General features: G+C 43.8%; 1 protein-coding gene across 1 annotated transcript in view; it reads left to right on the forward strand.

The window, feature by feature from the left end:
- The window catches only part of ELP3 (elongator acetyltransferase complex subunit 3), a 110,236-nt gene that overhangs the window by 52,005 nt on the left and 31,638 nt on the right, over window positions 1–26,593 (forward strand). The window contains exons 10-12 of the mRNA XM_054179754.1: window positions 16,337–16,530; window positions 21,929–22,019; window positions 25,266–25,331. Coding sequence (XP_054035729.1) covers window positions 16,337–16,530; window positions 21,929–22,019; window positions 25,266–25,331 — 351 coding nt within the window. The remainder of the gene's footprint in view (window positions 1–16,336; window positions 16,531–21,928; window positions 22,020–25,265; window positions 25,332–26,593) is intronic.

Genomic DNA, 26,593 nt, shown 5'->3' on the forward strand with positions numbered 1-26,593 from the left:
CAACCCAGAGCCCTGCACTGGTGAACATAAGTATTCTGCAGACAACAATTCCTTCTTTCCTGGGGATTTAGCTAGAGAGTATATTCTCTAGGTCCTAGCTTAAAAATTTATAGCATGTTTTGGAGTTATTAAACCAACTGATTTATGTGTTCTGCTGTATAAATGTTAGCCCATACTTGTAAATATTTAGACTCTTGTACTACATAAAATTAATGTGAGAGCAAAGAGAGGAATCAAGTGGAGAGCATCTGTTGTGTTCTTTAACAGTGTGAAGCTGTTGATGAGCAGCAGTTGTGCTCTTTTATGCGACAGTCTCCTAATGTGTACCATCTTCTTTGACTTTTTGGGATAATGACACCTGCAGCTTCTCAAGGATCCTTTATAGACTTTTGATTTTTGTATGTAAGTTTGGGGGGGGGGGGGAAGCCTTTATTGTGGTGTCACAGGCTTTTCTTGCCCAGGGAAAGGTAGGACAAAAAGGAACCAAGCTGACTTTAGAAGGAGGTCTAAGCACCTTTCCTTCATTACCAGTTGATATATTAAATACAGGGGCATCTCCTGGGAAGATAATAACTTGCTGATTGTGCTGAGTGTGTACTAAAAATACTGGGTGCTTCTTCAAGTTGAACAGGTAATTACAGTTTCAAGAGTAACATTGCTTTTGTCCCTTATGACCTATTGATTGCAGAGTGCTTCCTGCCTCTTCCATCCAGCAGTTAGGATGCCCATCAGTTACTCTTTTGCAAGCATATTTAGGTTTTCAAAGTTGGGGGTGTGTGTAGCAACTGTGTTCCTCTGAGAGTTTTATTAAGAGTTATCCAAAACCTTACTTTATTGCTATATTAGATATATTGTATATTAGATGGATCTTTCATTACATATATGGATATATTCTTTTTTACAGTAGAATCATAGAAGTGTTTTGGTAGGAAGGTCATCAAGACCAGCTATTAAACCAGCACTGCCAAATTCATCACTGAGCCATGGTCCCTCAATGTCATGTCTTCACATCTTTTAAATCTCTGTAGGGATGATGACTCCACCACTTCCCTGGGCAGTCTGTTCCAGTGCTTGATGACCCTTTGGGGCAAAAATTGTTCCTCATGTCCAACCTAAACTGCCCCTGGCACAACTCAAGGACATTTCTTGTCATATCACTTGTTCCTTGAGAGAAGAGACTGACATCCACCTTGTTCCAACCATCTTTCAGGAAGTTGTAGAGAGTGAGAAGGTCTTCCCTGAACCTCCTTTTCTCCACACTAAACAACCCCAGTTTTCTCAGCCACTCCTCACAGAACTTGAGCTCTAGACCCTTCACCAGCTCTGTTGGCCTTCTTTGGACACCCCTCAATGTCCTTTCTGCAGTACATGGCAAGTGTGTGGCTTTTTGCCAGCCTTCTTCATGAAGGTTATTACAGTTGCTGTTTTCAAGCAACGTGAATGTACTAGTCCTGTGTCCCAGTTATGTTTTGCTTCAGCAGTCCTTTCCTCCTCGTGCCTCTTTTTTTTACCTCTTATTGATTCTTTATATAGCCTCAGAGGATTTCCTTCCTACTTCAGGTCTCTCCACCCCATCCCACATATGGGAAAACGCTGCGGGGAGGATGCTCTGCTTCCTCCTACTACCCGCGTGGTTGTGCCAGGAGTGTCAGGTACTGTACACACACTGCTGCTTACTGTTGGCAAATGCAAGCATAACAGATAAGACCAATTTGCAATGCCTCACGTAGCAGGTGGTCGGAGAAAATAATTAGAATAATAGCTAGAATAAATCAAGGACGCAGCGGGAATAATGGAATTGTTACCAGAGCAGACACCTCATTCTGTGGAACGCGATAAACACTCAGCTTCCCTGTTGCAGCACGAGAGAGACGAGGTGACTCTAGGGGTAAATGCTTGGGAGGATTCATGAATCACACTTGCCAACAGGGCTATCAAGCAGAACTTCGGATTTAAGGAAAAACTTTAGGAGGCTAAAGAATTCCCAGGACGCTGTTACTAATTCCTTGTTCTGTTTCTGCGGAGCCGCTGAGTGGCAATAGTATAATCAACAAACTTTATCTGCTCTTGAGTAAATATCACTAAGCTAGTAACATATTTATTAATGGAAAACATCTTGCTATGTTTGCCTTTATTTTAATGGCCTTTGCCTAAGCAAGGTTTACTGTTGCTGTTCCTCTTGGTCCTCTGGGAGGGGTGGATGTAAACTCATCTCAGACAACTTTAAAGATGAAATAAATCTGGGGAGCAGAAGAAAGGAAAAGAAACAGGAAGGAGAGCCAGGATATTAGGAATTCCATGTGTGGGAACTGTCCTAGCAAGTTGTTGGCAGAATCCTCCGGCTCTGAAGGCATGTGGGAGCTGATGGATGCTGCCCAGAAGCGTCATATAGACCTTCAGTTGCTGAGAAGCTCTTTTTCCTAGAAGAGTGTCCCAAGGAGGTCCTGTGGCTTCAGTGTGACCATCTGAAGTCTTGTATAAATAAAATGTTGAGGGTAAAAGCACAGGCAGCATCATTTAGTGTTCAGTACTGGAGACAGCTATCAGATTGAAGAACTCTTTGACTCAATTCAGCAGAGCCATTCTTGTGTTCTTAAAATAAAATGCAGTCGCTGAATTATTTTAGTCTGGCAAAAATTCCTTTCCTTATAGTCATGTGTCAGACTAGGGATTTTTTTTTTTCTCTCAAGAAATTGCAAAATAAGCATTTCCCAGAAATAGGCTAATTTTAGTGACATGCCTGATGCATCTGTGATCCCAGTTTTAAGTTATGCAGAGGGCTACAGCCTTCCTGATTGTATGGAACAGGAAAGTACTGATCAAGTAAGGCAGTGGATAATATGAGTGTCTTTTCTCTTTGCAATGTGTTTGATGTTGTTGTAAAACTTTAAATACCACTGTATCACTCTTAGCTGTAAATAAGGAGAGAGTTTTCCTGAAGGCTCTCATTTTTTATCAGGGAGATGAAATTCATAATGAAACTAATATATTGCACCTCTATCAGGAGCTTTTAATAACTGTAATAAAAGGCAATTAAACTGCTGATCCACATTGATTTTTTTTTTACTCTTTTGGGAAGACAATTATCTGTGTTTTAAAATACAGCTCTGAAATGTTTCGTGGGGTAAATGATCTTCCTTTCAACTCCTACTAAATATCTCATTGAAACACTATTACTGGCAGGTAGCCAGCATTACCTCTGAAAATTTGTCTCTTTTCTTTTCATGGGCCCATTTACAGCAGCAGATTAGGTGGTATTTAATGATCAGTCCTCCAGTTACTAGAGCTTCTCGTGAAGTCTTAGTCAACATTAGGGCTAAAAAGCTCTTCATTCTGGAAAGTTATAGTTTCATGAACTCTGGCCAACGCCATGGTAATTCTTATGTTAATGAGAATCATGGTAGTAAGGAACAGGTTATTTTTAGAAACTATTTTCACAGATAATTACACTTGTATTTCAGTAGATAAAATATCTAGATAAAGCCTCAGTATGTGCCCACTTCTGCAGATGGTTGAATTGTGTGCACAAAGCTGCTCTCCCTCTCCAGTCTCTGTGTGGAAATAACTACTTTTTGCTCGCTTAATGAGTTTTCTGTAGCTCTGAATGTGTTTCCTGTAAAGCAGGTCAAACTTCTCTCTAGATAGTGCAGCACAGGAAGGAAGTGGAAGTTGAATGAGAGTCACAGCATGGCTGGGATTAGAAAGGACCAATGGAGATCATCTAGCCCAAGCCCCTTGCTAAAGGAAGTTCACTTAGGGTAGATTAACCAGAATCGTGTCCAGGCAGGTTTGTAATCTCTCTAGAGGAGACTTCATAACCTCTCTGGGCATCCTTGTCCAGGGCTCCATCTCCCTCACAGGAAAGATTTTTTTCATGTTCTGATGGAACCTCCTGGGTTCCAGCTTGTGCCCTTTTGCCTCATGTAGTGTTGCTGGATCCCACTGTAAAAAGAGTCTGGCCCCATCCTCTTGACCCTCACCCTTTAGATTCTAATCAACATTGAGAAGATCCCCTCTCAGTCTGCTCCTCCCCATGCTAAACAGCCCCAGGTCATAGAACTGTAAAATCATAGAATGGTCTGGGTTGGAAGGGACCTCCAAAGGTCATCTAGTCCAACCCTGTCTGCAGTAAGCAGGGGCATCCTTAACTAGATCAGGTTGCCCTCAGCCTTTCCTCGCCAGAGAGATGCTCCAGTCCCCTCAGCATCTTCAGAGCCCTCAGTGTGACAGTGTATGTTAGAACAGCTGCATCACTTGAATAGTGCACATAAAACTAATAATGCCTTATCTTCTGCATCTTTTGGGCATCCATGTGTAACCTGGATTGGTATGACAGTTTAAACCAGCAGATGCAGAGGGTGGGGGTTCAGTAGCAGTGTAATCTTTGCTATGTTGCATTGCACTGCCTAGAAACAGTACATATCAGTGTGTCATTAGGGTGGACATGATAAATTGCATGGCTGTCTGGAAAACTGTATTTATTATGGGTCTTGGATCACCTCCTTTGTCTTTATGAATTGGTGCTTTGTCCTCATACACGTCTTCCTCCAGCATGCCATCCATAAAAGTTACAATAATTACAATCACTACCTTTAAAAGGGCCTCCCATTCAGAAAAAAATGTCTGCTAAAGCTACAGTAGAGACCCTTTTTCTGCCTGAACTAAAAGATCATTTCTGTACTTAACAATCCCTGGATCATCCTGGATTGCATAGGCTCATACAGTCGTGTTTTAAGTGGTGGGTTTTCGTAGCAGCATTCAGAAGTTGTTTGCTGGGGCTCTGTCACTAAAGCCCATTGCTGCTGAAGTTGATAATGAGCATATGGCTGGGAACATAGAGCCAAATGGAAAGGAGTGCAGGAATAAAGGGATGTGCCTTGGATAGAGAGTGCAAATTTGCCAGGCATTTAGACAAAGAGATCATCATTCAGCAAGAGATGTGTTTTAGCACAAATGATCATCAGCTCCCGAATGCCTGTCATGATAGTGGATAAACCATGATGTCCAAGTGAAATTTTGGAGGATTTAGTTGTTGGGTTCATTTGGTTTGTGGGGTTTTTGCTGGGTTTTTTTCTCATTAAAAAAAACATACTGGAAAAAACACAGTGGTTTTGCTGTGAACATAAATGAGAGAAGCTTTTGCAAAGCTGCATGGGGTGAGAGAGCACATGGCTGTATTGATGCTCCTTATGAAGAGGCCTGATGAAGAAAAATTAGATTATCAAAAGCATTATAGAGTTGCTGGTCTCAATGTTTTTTAAGGTAGAATACATGCTTTACAGGGGTATGTGCTGCAAAAATGGTATGCTTAAGACAATGAAAAATGCTCTCTTTCCTGTACTTAGCCCTTGTGGAAAGCTGACCCTTCCAGAAAGGTACAGACCAGAGTTCTGTGCTTGGTGAAAGTGAAGGTGAAACTTCACAGCAAATTGATTGAGGTATTCTCCTGGGTTTCTCCAAAACTGCGTAATAAATGGAGACTCACTTGGAGCACCTGCAAGACGAAGCAGATGGGGCTGCTTGGTGCAGTGAGCACAATCTGGAGAGATTTGTCTGTGTTCGGATGGAGCACAGGTTCAGGAGTCAAAACCATGCTCCAAGGTCATGCTGCTGATACCCAAGGCCTCTTACAAATCTTAAATGTCTCTTCTTATTATCGAGTTCTATTACAGCAATGGTGGACTGTCACAGACTTAGGATCTCCTTGGACTAAGTTCTGTGCAAACTTGGAGATAACTACTATCCAACAGTGTTAGACAGGAGGCAACCTCTATGTCCTGATGGTCCAGGGGCAAAAAGAGACCATGGGAGGGTTGGAAACAGACATGTTCCCTCCTTGTCCAGCAGCAGGTTACTATATCATGTACAGGATTCAGGTATTCATGACACTGAGGTGAATAGCTTCGGCAAGTAACTTGCTGAAGACAGCTTTGCATCTTTGACTAATGTTCCTGTCGTGTAGTTTGTCTCTACATAAAGTCATGTTTGGTCACAAGTGGTTTTCCCCAAGATTCAGTACTGGGGACTATTCTGTCTGCTATCTTTATCAGTGATCTGGATGATAGGATCAAGGGCACTCTCAGTTCGCAGACACCACCAAGTTTGCAGACACCACCAAGTTGGTTAGGAGTGTTGATCTGCTTGAGGGTAGGGAGACTCTACAGAAGGATCTGTACAGGTTTGACTGATAGGCCAAAGCCAAAGGCATGGGTTCAACAAAGCCGTGTGTCAAGTGCAGCACTTGGGTCACAACAATCCCCTGCAGTGCTTTAGGCTTGGGGAAGAGTGGCTGGAAAGCTGCCTGGTGGAAAAACAGTTGGGGCAGTTAGTCTATAGCAAACTGAATATGAGTCAGGGGTGTGTTCAGGTGACCAATAAAACCAAAGTTGTACTGGCTTGGATCAGGAGTAGTGTGGCCAGCAGGACTAGGGCAGGGATTGTCACACTGTACTAAGCATTGGTGAGGCCACATCTCAAATACTGTGTTCAGTCCTGGGCCCCTCCCTCTAAGAAGGACATTGAGGTGCTGGAGTACGTTCAAAGAAGGGCAACAAAGGTGGTGAAGGGTGTAGAGCACAAGTCTTGTGGGGAGCAGCTAAGGGAACTGGGGAAGTTGCCATGCTGTACTGTGTTTGCATCGGACATCACCAGTTCAGCAGCAAGGTTTACTAACTGCACTGTAAAGTCACCCCATCAAAGAACATTTGGATGGAGTGAAAGTGTTGCCCTTCAAGGATGGATGACACCTGATGGGCCTCAGAAACAGTGCTGTTTGAAACAACTAATACCAAAATACCACCTTTATACAAACCCAAAGCAACTGTGGGAATTGCCTCAGTTATATTGGAAAAATGTAACTAAATCTCTGTATTTTACATAAATGTCAGGGGAAGACCTCTTAAAGAGTGGGTGTTGCAGGCAGGCAGCAGAACAGCAAGCTCCAGCTTGCTGCAGGTGAAACAGAGACTGTTTGCTTCCCTTTCATAGAGGGCTGATCTGCCTCATCATTGCTGAATGGTGTGTTGTGTTCGTGTCCACGTATTTGTGTTCAATGCTTGTGATTATATGAAGGGTGTGGGTCGAGAGGATGGGCTGAGACTCTTTCCAGAGATAGGACAAGGGGAAATAGGCACAAAATGGAATCTGGGAGGTGCCATCTGGAGATGAGGAAAAGCTTGTTTCCTGTGAGAGACCAGGCTGCTCTGAGAGGTTGTGGAGTCTCCTTCTCTCGAGGTATTCCAAACCCTCCCTCACATGGTCCTGGACAGCCTGCTTTGGGTGACCCTGCTTTAGCAGGAGGGTTGGACTGGGTGATCCCCAGACGTTCCTTCCAACTCCCAGGATTCTGTGTGCTTTGTTGGCTTTGCAGTTGTGTGTACAATCACAGTCTGTAACATATATGTGCTCAAAATATACATCACAGTAAATATGATTATTTTCATCATTTTCATTCCTTTTCATGATTTTTTCATCATTTTCACTATGTAAGTAACCTGAACAAAAGCCATCTTATTTATCGCGAGTCAGAGTCTGCAAACAGGTGGGGCAGCTAACGAGTAGTATCTTACCATTTTCTGAGAGCTTAATAGGAAGTCTGAAGTCACACAATTGAAAGGTTGATGTTGAGTGACTTCAAAATGACCACTTCTCAGCTTGCTGTCAGCACTTGCCATTTCCCTGCTTCCCAGGTGACAACTGGTGCTTGGGCAATGTGCATGTTCCAAAGGCAGGAAAAAGGCACCATTTAGCCTATCCTTCTTGGTCAGTTGGCCATTGTTAGTACCAGTGACTGCAGATCCTGTCATTATATTTTGATTAGACTTGCATTTACAAGAAGGAGGGGAAAATGCAAATTCAGAATTAAAACAGAGCCAGGTTTTTGAGCCACAAGCGTCTGTTAATGCATATAATTAAACTACTAAGTGATTGTTCATTCCCTGTAGAGTTGGAAGTGTCATTCAATGCTGGAGCTTTCAAGTGCTACCAGTATTCATGGTTATAAATAATACAGCTGATGGAGATAAGGAGTGCTGTAATGTGGAGAGTCAAGATAATGTTCATCTTAATGTAGTTGGGGATTAATTTAATCATCTGTTTAATGCAGGGACCGTAGTAAAGGAACCAATTCAAGAATCGGGTTGAATGGCACCTGATTGCTGGTGGACAGCCATTAGAAAAGACATTTTGATGACCTTTATTTTTACCACATCCTGGCATTTTAGTAAATAATTCTTTTAAATTGCTAGACTTACCCTCTAATGTGGTATCCCCTCAAACAGCTGAATATCTTGAAAGCAAGATTAAAGGTGGCAACCGAACTTTTGATCTGTAAAAGGTGGAAGGAGAATCCCATAAAATAATATTTTTCTCTTTTTTGGAGAGCCGCAGCTTTTGGGTGTCTTCAAAACATTTTCCTAATGTGTTCTATACTTAATGTGGTCAGTAAAATCTGATTAAAGGCATAACCTTTTAATATTGGCCATTTTGTGCTGTTACTGAACTTGAAAATGGAATCTAATCACTGTGTGGTCTCCTAATGATCGCAAATCATTTGACCTTTTTATTACCACTCTGAACAGATATGTGGGTGGCTAAAAGGTTATCTATCTAAAGTGGTTATTGCAAACACACATGAAAATGAAATACTTGAATTCAGGACTCTTGATTCACAGACTCCCAGAATCGGGAAGGGAATTGGGTGGGAGTTGGAATGGACCTCTGGAGATCATCTAGTCCAACCGCCCTGCTAAACTAGAGTCACCCAGAGCAGGTTGCACTGGCTTGCATCCAGGCTGGTTTGGAATCTCTCCAGAGAAGGAGACTCCACAACCTGTCTGGGCAGCCTGGTCCAGTGCTCCAGCACCCTCACAGGAAAGAAGTTTTTCTTCATGTTCAGGTGGAACCTCCTGTGTTCCAGTTCAAGCCCATTCCCCCTCATCCTATCAGTAAGCACCACTGGTTTGGGTTCATATAGTGTTACACTGACTTTTGGTTTTCAACTAATGTCTGTTTTCTTGGACAGCAATTCCTAGATCATGCCATGTTTTAAGACTCAGAGCATTTTGTGGGACTTGGACAAAAGGATTCCATTGAGCACTTCACTGTGGCTGCCCTGACAGAAAAATCAATGTCGTCTTGGCATCTGAACAATTAATTTTACACCCACTGGACCCTGATTATTCATAGTGGCAGTGAGTTTATGAGATGGTGGATGAATGGATCCTATAGATGCCATTAGCTTTAGTAACAGAGAACTTCTCCAACAAAGGCATATGCTACTAAAATCAATTACTGTTCTCATAAAGCACGTTAGCAGCTAACTTGTATAACCTTGTAGACTGAATGTGTGCTGATGGCATCTTATTAAGATTCATTGTTTGTAATTCACAGAGCAGCTGTTCCTCCAAGTCAAGTTTGTTTGATGGAGCACAGGTGAAGCAAAAAAAATTAAATAATTAAAAAATTTCCAGGATTCTGTGGTCACTTGTCATATTATTTGCTGTGGAAAAGTATTCAGCTCTTCTCTGATACCACATAAACTGGGCAAAGTTATAAGAAATGTTATTATAGGGCATGGAAAGGTCTGTGTCTGTGAACTTCCAGATCATTTAAGTGTCAGCTGCTCTGAATTGATCAGTTTAAAAAATAAAAAAAATTATATAGAATCATAGAATGGTTTCAATGGGAAGAGACCTATAAAGGTCATCTGCTCCACTCCCCCTGTGGTGTGCAGGGACACCTTCAACTAGATCAGGCTGCTCAAAGCCCTGTCCAACCTGACTTGGAATATTTCCAGGGATGAGGCATCTACCACTTCTCTGGGCAACTTGGGCCAGCGTGTCACTATTCTCACCTTAAAAGTCTTTTCTTGGATCTAGTCTAAATCTACAAGTAAACCACTCCGTTACCCTCTCATGTCTCCTCCGCTGTGTATGCACACAAACTGTACTCTAGCATCTGTCGTTACTGCATGAGATGTTAAATGCCACTTGGCTTGCGGTCTTTAGAGGAAAGAGAACTTCAAAGGAAATTGCTTTCGTAGCTTTGAAGTTGTTTGTGCTTCCATTTGGAATATTTATGTGCTACACTCTGTCCTCAAGTGATTCACAAAGGCTAGAAATACCTAAGGATCCTTCCTCTCTAGGTCATCTTCAGCCTCTTGACTTCACAGTGCATTAGCAAATGTGGATTTAAGCCCTGACTGAGCGCTTGCTGGAGCTGATGGAAAGCCTCCTGTGGACTCTGGTGATGCTACAAATGTTGTCTCTGCAACAAATGTTGGTTTGGGGTTTGAATTTGTTTTGGCAGTAAACTGTTACGAACATTTTTATCAGTCAAAGACACCTTTTAAGGTGTCTAATTAGAAAAAGAAAACGCTACAATTCCTACTAAAGCTTGGCAGGTGTTAGTGTTTTATAGTCCCTTTGTTTCAGGAGAGACTTAATCAAAAGAGTTTGGAAATGGGAATAGGTTAAGCCTCTAAATATTGGGATTTACAGAAGCTGTTTCAAGTTTACAGCTGGAGTAGGAGGTTCAGGAAAACAAGGAGGCACTGCTTGGTAATATTGTTTGGAATGAATGACTTTTGAAAAAAGATAAAAACTTGAGGAATAAACTTGAATAGTTTAAGAAATAAATGGAAGAATATGTTAATTTTCAGTGTCAGCGTTGCTGAAATATGAAGTAGCCTTATCAGCTAGCTCAATGTATTGACGTAAAATGTGCATTGTGGGTGAAGTGGCAAAATGCGTGAGGTGATTAGAAACCTTAACTTCTGCCCTTGCCTTTGACTGCTGGATGGCTTTAACCTTAGTGCTGCGTTGATGCCTGCCTTTAATCTGCAATGTAAATCAGGGAGCGTTTAAATATTCTGACTGGTGAATCATATGTGTGGTTGTGTTCAGTATCATTGCGAATATTAATACACAACCTTACTGGAAGCCTTTTTTCTTGCCAGAGTGGTATATTTACCCTTCTGTATCTCGCTGGGGAAGCATCATTGCTTCCTTAATGTCATTCTCTTCCGCAGTGCCACTTGGCCATAGAACTCCTCTCAGCAGAACAGTCGCCTCTTAGACCATTTTCTGATTCCTTCTTTCACAGTTGCTTTGGTTTACATTAAAGCATCTTTTAAACACCCACAAAAGATGGATGTCTCTCCTTTTCAGTTGTTCCAGGACAAGAAGATTCTGAATTCTTTTTCTGTCCCTGCACTACCTCCTGTGCTGTACGACTCTGGGAACCTCATGTGCTTTATGATTCTGGGTTCTCCCACCTGCTTCAACTGGCTGGTTTGAATGAGTTTAGTGATTTTACTTATTTCTAACCCCATGTTGTCTCTCAAGCATCAGATGCACACAAGGGCCAGCACATGAGAAGTGTTGAGTGGTCAGCCGTGGTCAGAGTATGTCTGCCTTCTCTGACAGCTGCCAGCAACAGCATTGACCTATAAAATCAAACTGAACCCTTGGAACAGAGGGAAGGGCACACACTTCTATGAGATGCATTGGACTCCTCACTACAGCAAGAACATTGAGGGGCTGGGGTGTGTCCAAAGGTCTTGTGAGGAGTGGCTGAGAGAACTGGGATTGTTTAGCCTGGAGAAAAGAGGAGACCTTCTTTCACTTTACAGCTCCCTGAAAGGAGGTTGGAACAGGGTGAGGGTCAGCCTCTTGAGGAACAAGCAACAGGACAGGAGGAGATGGCCTGAAGTTGCAACAGGGGAGGTGTAGATTGGACAATAGAAAATATTTCTTCACAAAAATGGTTGTCAAGGCCTGGAGCAGTGGTGGAGTCACCATCCCTGAAGAGATTGAGAAGATGTGCTGAGGGACAAGGTTTCACAGTGTTAATTTAATGGTTGAACTTCGTAATCTTGAAGGTCTCTTCCCTCCCAAAAAAATCCATAATTAGCAGACATAATGGCTTCTTACTGTCACATGTGGACAGATCCTGTTTCTGACCTTACATCCCTTCTGGGATGTTGGGGGGCCCCTTCCAACTTGAGATATTCTGTGATTCTTCAGTGGTGCTCAGTAGACAGGTCCTTGACCCAGCCCAACACTGAAACAAAGGGAAAGTGATCTCCCCAAAATGCATGTTTGGTGCTCTCACATTAGTGAGATGAGTCATCATGGTCACAGGTCCAGCAGGAATCAGCTGGCACAAGGTTGGGAGCAGGATGGCGGAGCTGGAGGTGTGGGCAGGGAGCCATCACATCTGCTGCCTGTGGAGTTGGAGTACAAACCAGCCCAGACTGCTTCCAAATAAGTCATTTATGTCCTATGCTCAGAGGTGATGACAGTAGTTTTGTTATTGCTTGGAGCTGGCAAGAGAAGTACTGTTTTCCCTCGTGTGGTGGCCATGTAAGATTTGTGATGATCAAGGGTGTTCATGGAGTGCATGAACAGGTCTGAGGAAATTAGGAGACTGATCTTTTATCTACACATACTCCAGAGTGAGCTCCTTGAAACTGGGCTTCAGAGACATCTGTTTTTATCTGCCTTTGGCCATCTTCCTTGTAAAATGTTCATTTTATAGATAGTGCAGTTTAATGGGATAGAAGGTGTCTTACCTGTCTGGGGAAGTTGTTCTTGTGTCTTGGATGCTCTTTGAGGAGAAATGAATTAGTTATCCTGTGTGGAGGCTGAGGGTAAGTAATCTGGGTCTCACTTTCTGCAGGAAACAAATTGTTTAGCAGTTCTACAACGAGAACTGCTCGAGGTGAGGAGAAAGTTCTTCACAGAAAGAGTAATTGGCCCATAGAATGTGCTGCCCAGGGAGGTGGTGGAGTCACCATCCCTGGAGGTGTTCAGAAAAGGATTGGTTGTGGCACTTGGAGCCATGGTTTAGTTGTCATGAGGTGTTAGGTAACAGGTTAGACTTTATGATCTTTGAGGTCTCTTCCAGCCTGGTTGATTCTGTGATTGTGTGAGATGATCTCAATGAGGGATGTGCTTAGATGGGATTCTCTCAGCAGCGCCAGCTTTTGGCAGCTTTGCAAAGCTGCAGGTAACTCATGAAGTGAGTTGCTCTGAATTAACCCTGTAAAATGTAAACCCAGTACTTCTGCATTGTGTTGGATTTCTTTTATGGGACCATCTGGGGCTTTCTGCTCCTTAAGCCAGCAGTGGTGCTGGGATGATGATGGCTGAAGCTTCATCAAACCAGGAATGCAGGATTTGATGGTTAATTTTGCAGCAGCAGTGTGGACTTGGGGTTGTTCAGACTGGAGAGGAAAATGCTTTGGGGAGATCTTATTGTGGCCTTTCAGTACTTCAAAAAGCCTGTAAGAAAGTTGAGAACTATCTTTTTTAACAGGGCCTTTTGCAGCAGGACAAGGGGTGATGGTTTTAAACTTAAGTGTGGAGGTCTAGACTAGATGGAAGGAAGAAATTCTTTGTGCTGAAGCTCATGAGACACAGGCCTAGGTTGCTTGTAGGGGTGGTTGTTTTCCCATCCCTGGAAACATTCCAGATCAGGCTAGATGGGGCTCCGAGCAACCTAATGTGCTGAAGATGTCTCTGCTGACTATAGGAGGGTTGAACTAGATGGCCTTTTGAAGGTCCTTTCCCACCCAAACTATCCTATGATTCTCATGACTTTGTCCATGGTCTAGATCTTGTGTTGTCTCTTAAACTGATTCAGTTTTTCCTGTCTCTCTGTGAGGATATATATACAGATGTATTTTAAGTGGCATCTATTTTCAGCTGGATTAACTCTCTGCTTTGTTTTTTCTGTAGCTGCATAGCAGGTCAGATAGCACAGGTGTGTGGGTGTGCAAGGCAGAAGCTGCTGGAGCTGGCCCCAGGCTTAGGCAGGGGGTCTACCAGAAACGTACTGGGCTGACGTGGTCCTGCCATTCCTCTGACCTTGTTGCCTCTTCCTATCATTGTGCTGGCTCTAGCCTGCATTCAGGTCTGTGCAGATACATTTTGATGTGCTTAAACTAGCAGCAAACCCATTTGCTGGTTTTTGTTGTATTAAAGTATGGTTTTATGAAGTACAGTGAACCAATAGAGCTGCTTAGAGCTGCCCAAGTGGGGAGAACCTGCTTCCAGCAGCCTGCTTGTGGTGCCTTATTCCAATATTAGGACTTTGTGGAGACTCCAGAAGCTGGCTTAACACACAGCAGTCATAGGAAATGTAGCAAAATGATAGAATCACAGAATGGTTTGGCTGGGAAGAGATGTCCAAAATCATCTAGTCAACACCCCCTTTCAGTCAGAGGGAGCATCTTCAACTACATCAGGTTGCTCAGAGCCCAGTTTCTGGAATGGTTACAGGAATGGAGCACATAACATCTCTCTGGGCACCCTGGGCCACAGTTTCTGCACAATCATTTCTTCTTTCTTCTTGTTGAAAACCATCAGCCCTTGTCCTGTCACAATGGGGCCTGCTAAAATAACTGTCCCTGTCTTTCTTGTTGGCCCCTTTAAGTACTGAAAGGCTGCAATAAGGTCTTCCCAGAGCCTTCTCTACTCCAGGATGAGCAACCTCAGCTTTCTCCGCCTATCTCGCAGCAGAGGGGTTCCAGCCTTCACATCATGGCCTCCTCTGGACCTGCTCCAACAGGTCAATGTCCCTCCTCTGCTGAGGCCACCAGGGCTGGACACAGCACTCTGTGTGGGGTCTCACCAGAGTGGAGCAGAGGGGCAGAATCCCCTCCCTTGACCCTGCTGTCCATACTGCTTTGCTTCTTTGAATGCTGCCCAGGATGCAGTTGGTTTCTGTGCTATGAGCACGCATTGCCATCTGATGTCCAGCTTTTCACCCATCAGCACCCCCAAGTTCTTCTCCACAGGGCTGCTCTTCATCCCATTACGCCCCAGCCTGCTTTGATACCAGCGTTTGTCCCCACCCAGGGGTAGGACCTTGTACTTGGCCCTGTTGAACCTCATCAGATTCCCTTGGGCTCACTTCTCAAGATTGTCTGAGCCTCATGAATGTGTTGAAGCACTTCATCAAAGTGCTGATGAGTACCAAAAGTAGTGCAGCAACTAGCGTTGGGAGCACTGTAGCCTGACATTAATTCAGCTTAACAAACTGTGTGTGTTTTTATTGTCCTTCATTCAGGTTCCCTTGCCTGGTGTTTTTTGGTTTGGGTTTTATTGGGGGGGGTGCTTTGGGGATATTTTTATTTGTTTGTTTTTTAATGTTGGGTTGCTGTTTTGTTTGTGGATTTTTTTGGTTGTGGTTTGGGCTTTTTTTTGTAAGTAGTATTGCTTGAATCTCCTTTGCTGAGATTTTATCTGCAAAACCCCATGTGATTGCTGTGTAGTGGGAGCCAGTGCTCTTCATGCAGTTCTTCGCTGGGATTTACTCATAGGAGTTAGCAGGAGATGCAGTTTGTCCTCCTGTTCTCCAGGATTGCTCAGAAGATCATTGTAGAATAAATCTGTTTTTCCTCATTGCTATTCAAATGATGTGTCCCAGACACATTGATTAATCTCCGAATGTGTTCTGCTGAGATTGAAGATAAGTACACTCATTCCTATTATTCCTGTTCTGAGCTGAGTCTGTTACAATAAATGGTGCCATATCTATTGAATTCATGCTGAAAGGTAGCAAGAAGTGAGGTACAGATTTGACTTACAGCATTATCATGTGGATTTTTTTTCCTTTGGTGGCCTTCTCTTTCAACCTAGAACATACTCTTTTTATTTAAAAAAAAAATGCTCTAAAGTGATAGGTGCTGGCAACTCAGTGTAAGCCAGAAATTCTTAAAACATACTTAACAGCTGCCTTTTACCAAATCTATTGACATTAGAATAGAATAGAATAGAATAGAATAGAATAGAATAGAATAGAATAGAATAGAATAGAATAGAATAGGAGTAGAATAGGAGTAGAATAGAGTAGAATAGAATAGACCAGGTTGGAAGAGACCTTCAAGATCATCATGTCCAACCTATCATCCAACACCACCCAATCAACTAAACCATGGCATCAAGCACCCTATCAAGTCTCCTCCTAAACACCTCCCATGATGGCGACTCCACTACCTCCCCAGGCAGCCCATTCCAATGGGCAATCACTCTCTCTGTGAAAAATTTCTTCCTAACATCCAGTCTAAACCTCCCCTGGCACAGCATGAAACTGTGTCCTCTTGTTCTGGTGCTGGTTGCCTGGGAGAGGAGACCAGCCCCTGCCTGGCTACAACCTCCCTTCAGGTAGTTGCAGAGAGCAAGAAGGTCTCCCCTGAGCCTCCTCTTCCCCAGGCTAAGCACCCCCAGCTCCCTCAGCCTCTCCTCACAGGGCTTGTGTTAGTGCACTGAAGCCCCAGGAAATGCAGTTTGTTTTGCCCTGACTTGCATTTTTTTGGTCCCCTGTGTAGGAGTTTTTTGAGAATCCTGCTTTTCGCCCCGATGGGATGAAGCTCTATCCTACGCTAGTGATCCGTGGCACTGGTCTCTATGAGCTCTGGAAGACTGGAAGATACAAGAGCTACCCTCCCAGCACTCTTGTGGATCTGGTGGCCAGAATCCTGGCCCTAGTCCCACCGTGGACACGTGTGTACCGTGTTCAGAGGTAATTTTCTGTGGGGAGCCTTGTATGTTTACTTATTGTGTATGTTATTATTTTTATTTATTGCACTTGGGAGGGGTTCTCACTTTAATTACAGCAAAGTCTGACTCAGATGTTTAGTACTTTTCAGCCTTAATCATGAATGCGCTAAAGGTTTTTAAACTGTTTCTTATGGGAAGGGCCAAGTGGAATGAGAAACTCTTTAAATTGAACTGCCTCTTCAATGCACCCAGGAAACTCAAGATTTCAGGAGGCCTCTTTTTCCCTTCCAGCCAGGCAAGCTCACAGGATGCAGCACACATAGTGCTTTAATGATATTGACTGATAATTCACAGAATCACAGAAACATTCAGGTTGGAAAAGACCCTTACGATCGCTGAGTCCAACCAAGAACCCTACTCTCCAAGGTTCACCACTAAACTATATCTCCAAGCACCACAGCCAAATGACCAACACATCCAGGGTTGGTGACTCAACCACTTCCCAGCTGTGTCTTGGCTGTGGATGAAGTTTCTTTATTGCAGGAGCTGTGTCATTTCTTTGGCTGTAGAGACTTCCTTTCTGTCCCCATGTGTGTTTCATAAGCATGCTGTGGTTGTGCCATTACTTCCAGCACTCACCTCCCAGGATGGTAGGTCATACTTCCATTTAGCACTGTATTTTCAGTCCAACCTCCTCCTCAGATTATTTTTCTTATGTTGTCTCCTAAATCTGTGGGATGATAGGAAAGAAGGCAATAGTGTACTTGCCTATTCTAGCATAGATACTCAGTTGACTTCCAGCTACACAAATTGGAAACCAGGCCAATGCTTAGCTCTTCTTGAAGAGCATGAGAGAATGAGAAAGCCTTGTGCATTAGACCTCACCTGCCTGGACATCTCTAGGGCATGTCTACTGGAGAATCCAGCAGAGGCTGCAAACATCATGAGGGGACTGGAGCATCTCTGACAAGGAAAATCTGAGACTCCTGGAGCTGCTGAGCCGGCAGAAGAGCAGGCTGAGAGGGAACCTTCGCAGTGCTGATTGATAGCTAAAGGGCAGGGGTCAAGAGGATGGGGCCAGACTCTTTTCAGTGGTGTCCAGCAACGGGACACCAGGCAGTGGGTACAAACTGGAACCCTGGAGGTTCTATCTGAACATGAGGGAAAACTTTTCCTGTGAGGGTGCTGGAGCCCTGGACCAGGCTGCCCAGAGGAGTCTCCTCTGGAGAGATTTTGGATCCACCTTTTCATTTCTCTGCAGCCTGCTGCCACAAGTCTCCATCTTTCACATTTTACATTTGAGGCTCAATTTCCACAATGCTTTCAGATTCAGCTTGTGCTCTGGATAGCAGTTTGTCTTGAGCTCTCTGCATACTGACTGGCCAACTGCTGTGTGCATTCAGGTTATATAGCAAACACAGCCAGAAAGACTGAGCTATCTCTGTGGATCCAGAGGAGGCCTTCTGTGATAACAAACTGAGAGAGCTGGGATTGTTCACCCTGGAGAAGAGCAGACTCTGGGAAGACCTTATTGCAGCTTTTTAGTTCTTAAAGGGGACAGATGGGGACAGACTTTTTATCAAGGCCTATTGTGACAGGAAAAGGGGTGATGGTTTTAAACTAGAAGAGGGGAGACTGGGACTCCTCCTATTGAGATTGAACCTCCTATTCTAGCTTGTATCTGTTGCCTCTTATCCTGCTGCTGGACATCACTGAGCAGAGCCTGGCTCCATCCTCCTGACACTCACCATTCACATCTTTATAAACATGAAAGAGGTCACCCCTCAGCCTCCTCCAAGCTATAGAGCCCCAGCTCCCTCAGCCTTTCCTCATAAGGGAGATGTTCCACTCCCTTAATCACCTTTGTGACTCTGCACTGGACCCTTTCAGGCAGCTCCCTGAGGCCCTTCTTGAACTGAGGGGCCCAGAACTGGACACAATAATGCACAATAAAGCATGGCAAGGCACTGTAGAAGTCATTCAGCTTCAGGAGGTCAGGTTAAATGTTTGGGGTTTTTGAAAGATGCTGTTGCTAATGGTTGGTTGGAGAAGAGAGTATCTTCCAGGGTGTTTTGTAGATGCCTAGGATGGTTTATACTGTATTTATCCTGAATCTTTGTGAACTTCATTCTCACCAAAGTGCTTTGGTGTGTGAGGTGTGAAATGACATGAATAGTACCACACACCTTGAAAAGCCTTCTTTCGTGGATCTTTTATAGCAATGCTATTTTCATTCTACTGATGGGGAGATGTCAGTATGAAGAAATAAAGTGCTTTACTCAGCTGAGATCATATAATAAGTGAGAGCTGTGAGCAGACTCAAGGTTTTAGATGTTCACTGCATGCTTCAATCAGCTGCTTCACAAATGTCCTAAGTCATGCAAAACATTTGGAAAATAGAAGATTAAACAGGCCTTGGTGCAGCTTCTGGCAAATTGCACATTAACTTTAATAAGGTCAGGATTTAATCCCCTGTATCCCTGAATTTGTTTAGCATTTTAACAAGTCCTAAAATCGCTGCTACGATGCTGTCTTGTGGCTGCTTCCAACAGGCAGTTAGCGTGCACACTCCTAATGCACACAGGGTACTTACCTAAATACTCTACCTTAATCTGAAGCAAGGAGTGGAAAACCCCTCTTTTGCTTTCTCTTTCTTCACATTCATGTTTTCACATTCATATTTTAGTTTGTTTTTCTCCCTAGTAGGCAGATGAGAAGGGCTCAAGTCACTGTATGTTGTAAGCGATCTCTTATTTGCAGTGATTCATTTACTGCTTCACAGCTGACTCTGGATTTAGCTAAAAACCTGGTACTGGAAGACCTCAGGATGTTTAATCCCTGTCCCTGGTGGAAAACACATACAGGCTGACTTTTTGGAGTTGTTCCATTGTTAGAAGAAAGGCATTTAGTTAGATTATCACTGCAGATCTAACATACACTGATGAAAATGCCATTCTCCCCTAGTGTGTCCTTTAGTCATGATGTGAAGTGCTCATTTCCTCTAATTGAAGCTCTTTAAAGTATGTTATGTTGGCCCTGCAGTGTCTTATTTACTCAAAAGAAATCCACTGTTTAAATGAACTGGTTGGCTAATTGTGTTTTGCCTCAACTTTTTGGCATAAGAGGAGAGGGATTTTTCACAGACCCTTTTTCTTACAGAAAAAGGAAAAACAAACAAGCAAATGCAACAAATAAAACCTAACCAACCAAACAAAAAAAAACCAAACAAGCAAAAAACCCCAACCAAACAGAAAACCCAGGGAAAACAGAATGAAATTAAAACACAGAGCTTTTGACTGTGCTGGAGAAAGTTTTGCCAAGGTCTGATGTGGGATGCTCAAATGGCATGAGAATCTTGGAGTCTTGAAGCTCTTTTTTCATTCTTAACAGTAAAGAAAATCACAGAATCTCAGCATGGTAGAGGTTGGAAGGGACCTCTGGAGACCATGTAGCTCAACACTCCTGCTAAAAAGGATCATGCGGTGTAGGTTGCCCAGAATCCCTCCAGGGTTTGGACCCTGCAGAGAATGAGACTTAATGATCTCTCTGGGTAGCCTGATCCAGTGCTCCAGCACCCTCACAGGAAAGAAATTTTACCTTATGTTTAGGGGAAACTTTGTGTTCTAGTTTGTGTCCATTGCCTGTTGTCCTGTTGCTGGGCACCACTGGGAAGACTCTTGACCCCCACCCAGTCCATGCTTCTCCAGGCTAAAGAGCCCCAGATATCAGCCTCTCCTCATCAGAGAGGTGTTCTAGTCTCCTCATCTTTGTAGCCCTCCTTTTCTTGCCCTTTTTGCCAGCATCTCAGACTTATACAAAGCTGAAGCAGTGCAAGGATCAGGTCTTTAAGATCCTTGAAGACCTTTATCTTTCATACAGCTATGGCTAAAAATAGTAATTGTTAATGGAGGCCATGGTGTGAATGCAAGTCCTCAAGGAACTGAATAGATCAATTAATAAATTTTACAGAGGTCATCAGACAGCTGCTAGGTGGTGATGACTTTCAATCACTACTGAACCAGCATGGCTTAAGATAATTACATTACCAATTCCCTAAACTATCCATTCTCTGTATGGTTCCTGTGATATTCTCTTTGTTGCTCTGTTGAATGCTTCCATAGATAAAAGAAAAAGAGGAAGGAACTCAGCAAGGAGTGTTTGAGCCCCATTTAGAGACCAACATGTACAAATTACTGAGTATCTTTCATACTTACAGAATCACAGAATCATATTTAAGTTGAAAGAGACCTTCAGGGCCACTGAGTTCTACTGTTAAATCAGCACTACCAGGCCACCACTTAACAATGTCCTTTAGCACCTGGGCCTGTTTCAGCTGGAGAAGAGCAGACTGAGAGGGGATCTCCTCAATGTTCATCAATATTTCAAGGGTGGGGTCAAGAGGATGGAGCCAGACTCTTTTGTGGTGCCCAAGAAAAGGACAAGGGGCAATGGGCACAAACTGGAACACAAGAAGTTTCAGCTAAACATAAGGAAAAACTTCTTTCCTGTGGGGGTGCTGGAGCACTGGACCAGACTGCCTAGAGTGGTTGTGGAGTCTCCTTCTCTGGAGACATCCAGACTTGCTTGGACATGATCTTGAGGAGGTCCCTTTCAATGCCTAACATCCTGTGAACCTGAGCAACCTGCTTCAGGTGACCCTGCTTTGGCAGGGGACTGGGACTAGATGATCTCCAGAGGTGCTTTCAAACCCCTAGTATGCTGAGATCCTGTGATTTCTTTTACTGTTAAGAAGGGAAACAAGAGCTTCAAGACTCTGGGATTTGTAATTCACTTTGAAGCAGCCGGTGTCCCACTATAGATGAGTTGTAATTCTCCCTCTCTGGCGGTACTTAAGACCTGTCTGGATGTGTTCCACTGTGATCTGGTATAAGTGATTCTGCTCTGGCAGAGGGGTTGGACTGGATGATTTTTTGAGGTCCCTTCCAGCCTCTAGCAATATGTGATTCCATGACGATTTTTTTGCTGAATGGGCATTCAGCCTACAGACTGTGGAAAAGACACATTCTGGTTCTCATTTGCTGGTCTCCAACAGCAGATGCCATGAAGAACACTAACCTGGAGTCCTAGGCAAGGCACAGACTCGGCTGGATAATCCCTTTTTTCCCCAGACATCCCAGTGAAGAACTGAGTAAATTTGTAACCTGTTTGTTAGGATTGTAAAAGCCTGCTTTTGTCTTCAGTCTTTTTATTAAAATCAAACCTGTCACTCGTCCCCTTCATCTTTCTCCTGCTTTGAGTTGTGTTTTGCCTGTGTTACTTCTTCTTGAAACAAAGGTAATTCAGATACATTCTGTGATCTGCTCTTTGGGATCCTGGCTTACATCTCCATAATGGTGCTTTGTGGTGCATTGTCTGGTAATGCAGTTATTTGAGGTGTTTGTTTTTCCTCTTTTATGCAGAGATATCCCTATGCCACTTGTCAGCTCTGGAGTGGAGCATGGGAACCTGAGAGAGCTTGCCTTGGCCAGGATGAAAGACCTTGGGACACAGGTAAAGATATTTGTCAATTGGTATTGAGGGAGAGCTGCTTGATGCTCTTACACAAAATGGCAGAGAGGAAAGTGAAGACACAATAAGAGCCAAGTGTACTGCAGAAGTAAAATAATCTGTGAAGGCCTGTCAGAAAAGTGTTAATGACTAAAAAGTACCTTGATGATAGGTCTGAAAAGCTGTTTTGGTTGAGTTTTTGTTTAGTACTTTCCACCCATTACTGAAGGTATTTGGTTACTAATTTGTGATATTCCCTTTTTTTTTAGCAGAATGAGACCTGTAAAGCAGAGAGAAGGCAGGAAGGTTTATTTTTAGTTTATGCTATCAGAAATTTTCCTTCCTTTCTTTTTCCCACACATGCACTTACTTGGCTGAACAATTGGAAGAAAAGCTCTTAGTCTGAGGCCAGAGAAATCTTGCAAAGAGATTTCAGCACGAACAAATGAGAACTGATATTCTAAGGTCAAATGAAAATATGAGTGGGGGTGGAGAGAAGCGGGGAAGAGGGGGAGAAGTGCGTGCGTTTGAAGGCTGGAGGAGGTATGGACCCAGCCTTGTCTTTTCAGCAGTCGGCATTCACAGCGCCCCTGATGGTCTGCTCTGACACTGCTCATCCTTTGAATCTCCCTCCAAAACCCAGCTGTCAGCCAGTTTGCAGATCCTCCAGCAGAGTTATGCCCAAGATTTTCCCTTTCTTGGGATAGCTGACTTCCTAGACAAAACATCACACAAACCCCAGGCTCGAGATTTAATTGCTTTAATTGCTTTGGTGTCCTGCTGTTCAGTCAGGGCAGGTCTTCACCACAGCTGTATTGTCTATATGGCGATTTTGCAACTCTGTCTTTCTAGCTCACTTTCTCTGAAAGAAGTTTTATGGCATCCACCTGTAGGAAAGTCTTTGGGTACTGTGTGTGTGCCCACAGTACATCAGCTTTGTGAGTTTGGTATGTAACACAAATAGAACCATAGAATCATAGAGTGGTAGGGATTGTGAGCGACCTCTGGAGGTCATGAGTCCAACTCCCCTGCCAAAGCAGGATTGCCTGGGGCTGGCCATTCAGAAATGCATCCAGGTGGGTTTTCAAAGTCTCTAGGGAAGGAGTCTTCACAGCCTCCTTGGGCGGCCTGGTCCAGTGCTCTGGCACCCTCACCATAAAGAAATTTTTCCTCATGTTTAGGTGGAACTTCCTGTGTTCCAGTTTGTTGCTCCTCCTATCACAGGACACCACTGAAAAGAGACTGGCCCCTTCTTCTTGACATCCACCCTTCAGATATTAGTAAACATTAATAAGATCCCTTCTCAATCTGTTCTTCTCCAGACTAAACAGCTCCAGGTCTCAGTCTTTCCTTGCAAGGCAGATGTTCCAGTTCCTTAATCATCCTCCTAGTCCTCCAATGGACTCTTTCTAGTATTTTCCTGTCCCTCCTGTACTGGGATGCTCAGAACTGGACACAATACTCCAGGGTACTCTCTAGGTACATCTAGTTCCTTTGTCATCACCCTTACACCTTGCTGTTGTATCACAAAAGATCAGGGAAGGAACTCCAGATTGTCCTCTTTCCACCTGGGCTTTCCATACCATTTAATCATTCCTAAGCTGAGGCACTGGACTTCCTCCCTAAATCATCCCTTCCAGTGTCTCTCCAGTAGCAAGCCAGGATTTGGCAGACAGCTTTCTCAGCCACAGAAGCTTCCATCCCTCCTGCTGACTTTTCACTTCAAAAACAGGCAGGGGAGACAACCTCTGTGGTGCAGCTAAGCCTTTTCATTTGAGCTCTTCAGGATGGCTAGTGAATTCTTCCCTAGGTTTGATACTAAAAGCACATAATTTGATCTGAAGCTGAACAAGACCAGCTGGAGAAGCAGGGATAGCTGATCCATGGCAGTCAGGGCTGAGCTGAGCCATTAAAAGACTTGTCAGGCTGGCAATCATCGCTTTGAGAAGAACCAAATCTGTAAATATCTCTGCTGTGCAGATGATTATAGATTTTAATTTAGTGAGGCAGAAACACTGCAGCTGGTGGAATGAGGAACCAAACAGTCCGCTGCAATATAGCTTGCAATCACAAATCCCTGCATGGTGGGGTTTGGAAGGGACATCTGGAGATCATCTAGTCCAACCTGCCTGCTAAAGCAGGGTCACTCAGAGCAGGTTGCCTGGGATTGCATCCAGGCAGGTTTGGAATCTCTTCAGAGGAGACCCCACAACTTCTCTGGGCAGCCTGCTCCAGTGCTCCAGCACCCTCACAGCAACAAAGTTTTTACTCTTGTTCAGATGGAACCTCCAGGGTTCAAATTTGAGCCCATTGTCCCTTGTCCTGTTCTTGGACACCACTGAAAAGGATCTGGCCCCATCCATTTGACTGATATTGAGCAGAAGATCCCCTCCCAGGCTGCTCTTCTCCAGGCCACACAGCCCCAGGTTTCTCAGCCTTTCCTCATCAGAGTGCTACTCCAGTCCCCTCAGCATCTTCCTAGCATCTCCTGAAACTCTCTCCAGTAGTTCCCTGTCTCTCTTGAACTGAGGAGCCCAGAACTAGACACAGGGCTGAAGATGTGGCCTCACTAGGGCAGACTAGAGGGACAGAAGAACCTCCTTCAACCTTCTGGTCGCACTCTTCTTTATGCACCCTGGACCTATCTTCTTGGCCATGAAGACACATTTCTGTCTCATGGGGAACTTGTTGCCCACCTGGACTCCCACATCCTTCTCTGTGGAGCTGCATTCCAGCAGGTCAACCCCTAACCTGTCCTGGTGCAGGGGGTTATTCCTCCCCAGGTGCAGGACTCTGCACTTGCCCTTGTTGAACTTGTTGAATTTAAGGACTCTCTGGTGCCTTGGTGCAGGTTTTGCCAGTGTTCTACCTCCTTGGTGTAGGGTCAGAATGGATTATTCCAAAAGCTTTTTTTACTTTGTTACATTTTCACGTGTGTTGACTTTGCCTCCATACCCTGCTGTGTGTGAATCAAAGGGTAGGTTTTCTCCTGAGCCATAATGGCCGCTTAGTGGATTGATTTTTGCCAGCATGGCTTTCCATTTAGTGCTAAGACCTCTTCCTGAGGTGTATTAGGGATGGATCAGTGAGCATTTTTATTTCGATGTCTACCCATCTGAAATTCATCTGTGTAACTTCATGCTATTTCAGTTCAGTTTTGAACCCAAGAAGTGGCTGGAAATCTGTCTGTTTCAGGACTTCATCTTTTTTCTCCTATGTATTTCTTTTCCCCTCCCTTTCTTTTCCTAGTGTCGTGATGTAAGGACAAGAGAGGTTGGAATTCAAGAAATTCACCACAAAGTGAGACCATACCAGGTAAGATTTGTCTGGTTTTTTTTCTCCTAGGAGCTTGGTTTAGACACAATTTGTTCTGCATGTTTGGAGTGGAGGCACTGGGACCCATGTGTTGCATGTCCAACCCCTTGGTTTGCCTTTGTGACTGGATCCAGTTTTCCATTTATTTCAGCAGCAGGACAGTCACATGTTGAAATTGATGGACCACCATGTTCAACAACAGTTGAACAGCCAGCAGTTATTGTGATATTTGCACTGCTATATCAAAATATCTTTATTCCCTTTTCTCCCTCCTCATTACAAATTTGGATTTAGAGAATATCAGTAGCACCCTCTGTGCTTGCTGGGCAGGATTAAACATTCAGCAAGATGAGTTGAGAACCTCATTTTGTCCATGTGCATGTTTCTGTAGGAACATAGGGTGTGTCTGCACATGTATGGTTATATTTATATGTGAGTAAATCCATTTAGCTTATGACACACACACATTTTCCTTCCTAAAATCCTAAAATTGTCCACAAAAAGATTGCTGCACTTATTTTATAGGTGTGGTGGGTTGAAAATTCTCCCCAGCATTAAATTTGCCAGACCAGCTCAGCTGGAAGCAAATGAAGGAAAATCTTCACTGCTGAACTTCAAGTATCCAACTTAGGAAATTAATCCTCCAATTCATTGTAGTTATAAGGAAAGATCAGTCCTTCTTCAGTATGCCCCATCCCTAGAAGTGTTCAAGGCCAAGTTGAATAGAACTTTGGGTCACCTGATGTAGTTGAAGAGGTCCCTGCTTACTGCAGGGGAGCAGATGATCTTTAAGTTGTGTTCCAACCTGAACCATTCTGTGATGTATGAGGAGCAGCTGAGGGAACTGGGACTGTTTAGTCAGGTGAAGAGAAGGCTAAGGGGAGATTTTACTGCTCTGTACAACTGTCTGAAAGAAGGTTGCAGTGAGGCCAGTGCTAGTCTCTTCTCCCAAGTAACTAGCAATAGGACAAGAGGAAATGGGCTTACGTTGTGCCAGGGCAAGTTTAGACTGTGTATTAGGAAGGAGTTTCCTTACTGAAAGAGTGGTGAGGCCTTGGGACAGGCTGTCCAGGGAGGTGGTAGAGTCACCATCTCTGGAGGTGTTTAAGAAGCATGTAGATGTGGTGCTTCAGGATATAGTTTAGTGGTCGTGGTAGTTGGGTTAGGGTTGCATTTGATTGTAAAGGTCTTTTCCAACCTTAATGATTCCATGAAAGTGGTCAGGATGTCTGTGGCACCCAAGGAGATAAGCTTTCTAAGAT

The sequence above is a fragment of the Dryobates pubescens genome, chromosome 3 (assembly GCF_014839835.1).
Source record: "Dryobates pubescens isolate bDryPub1 chromosome 3, bDryPub1.pri, whole genome shotgun sequence".
Lineage (NCBI taxonomy): Eukaryota > Metazoa > Chordata > Aves > Piciformes > Picidae > Dryobates > Dryobates pubescens.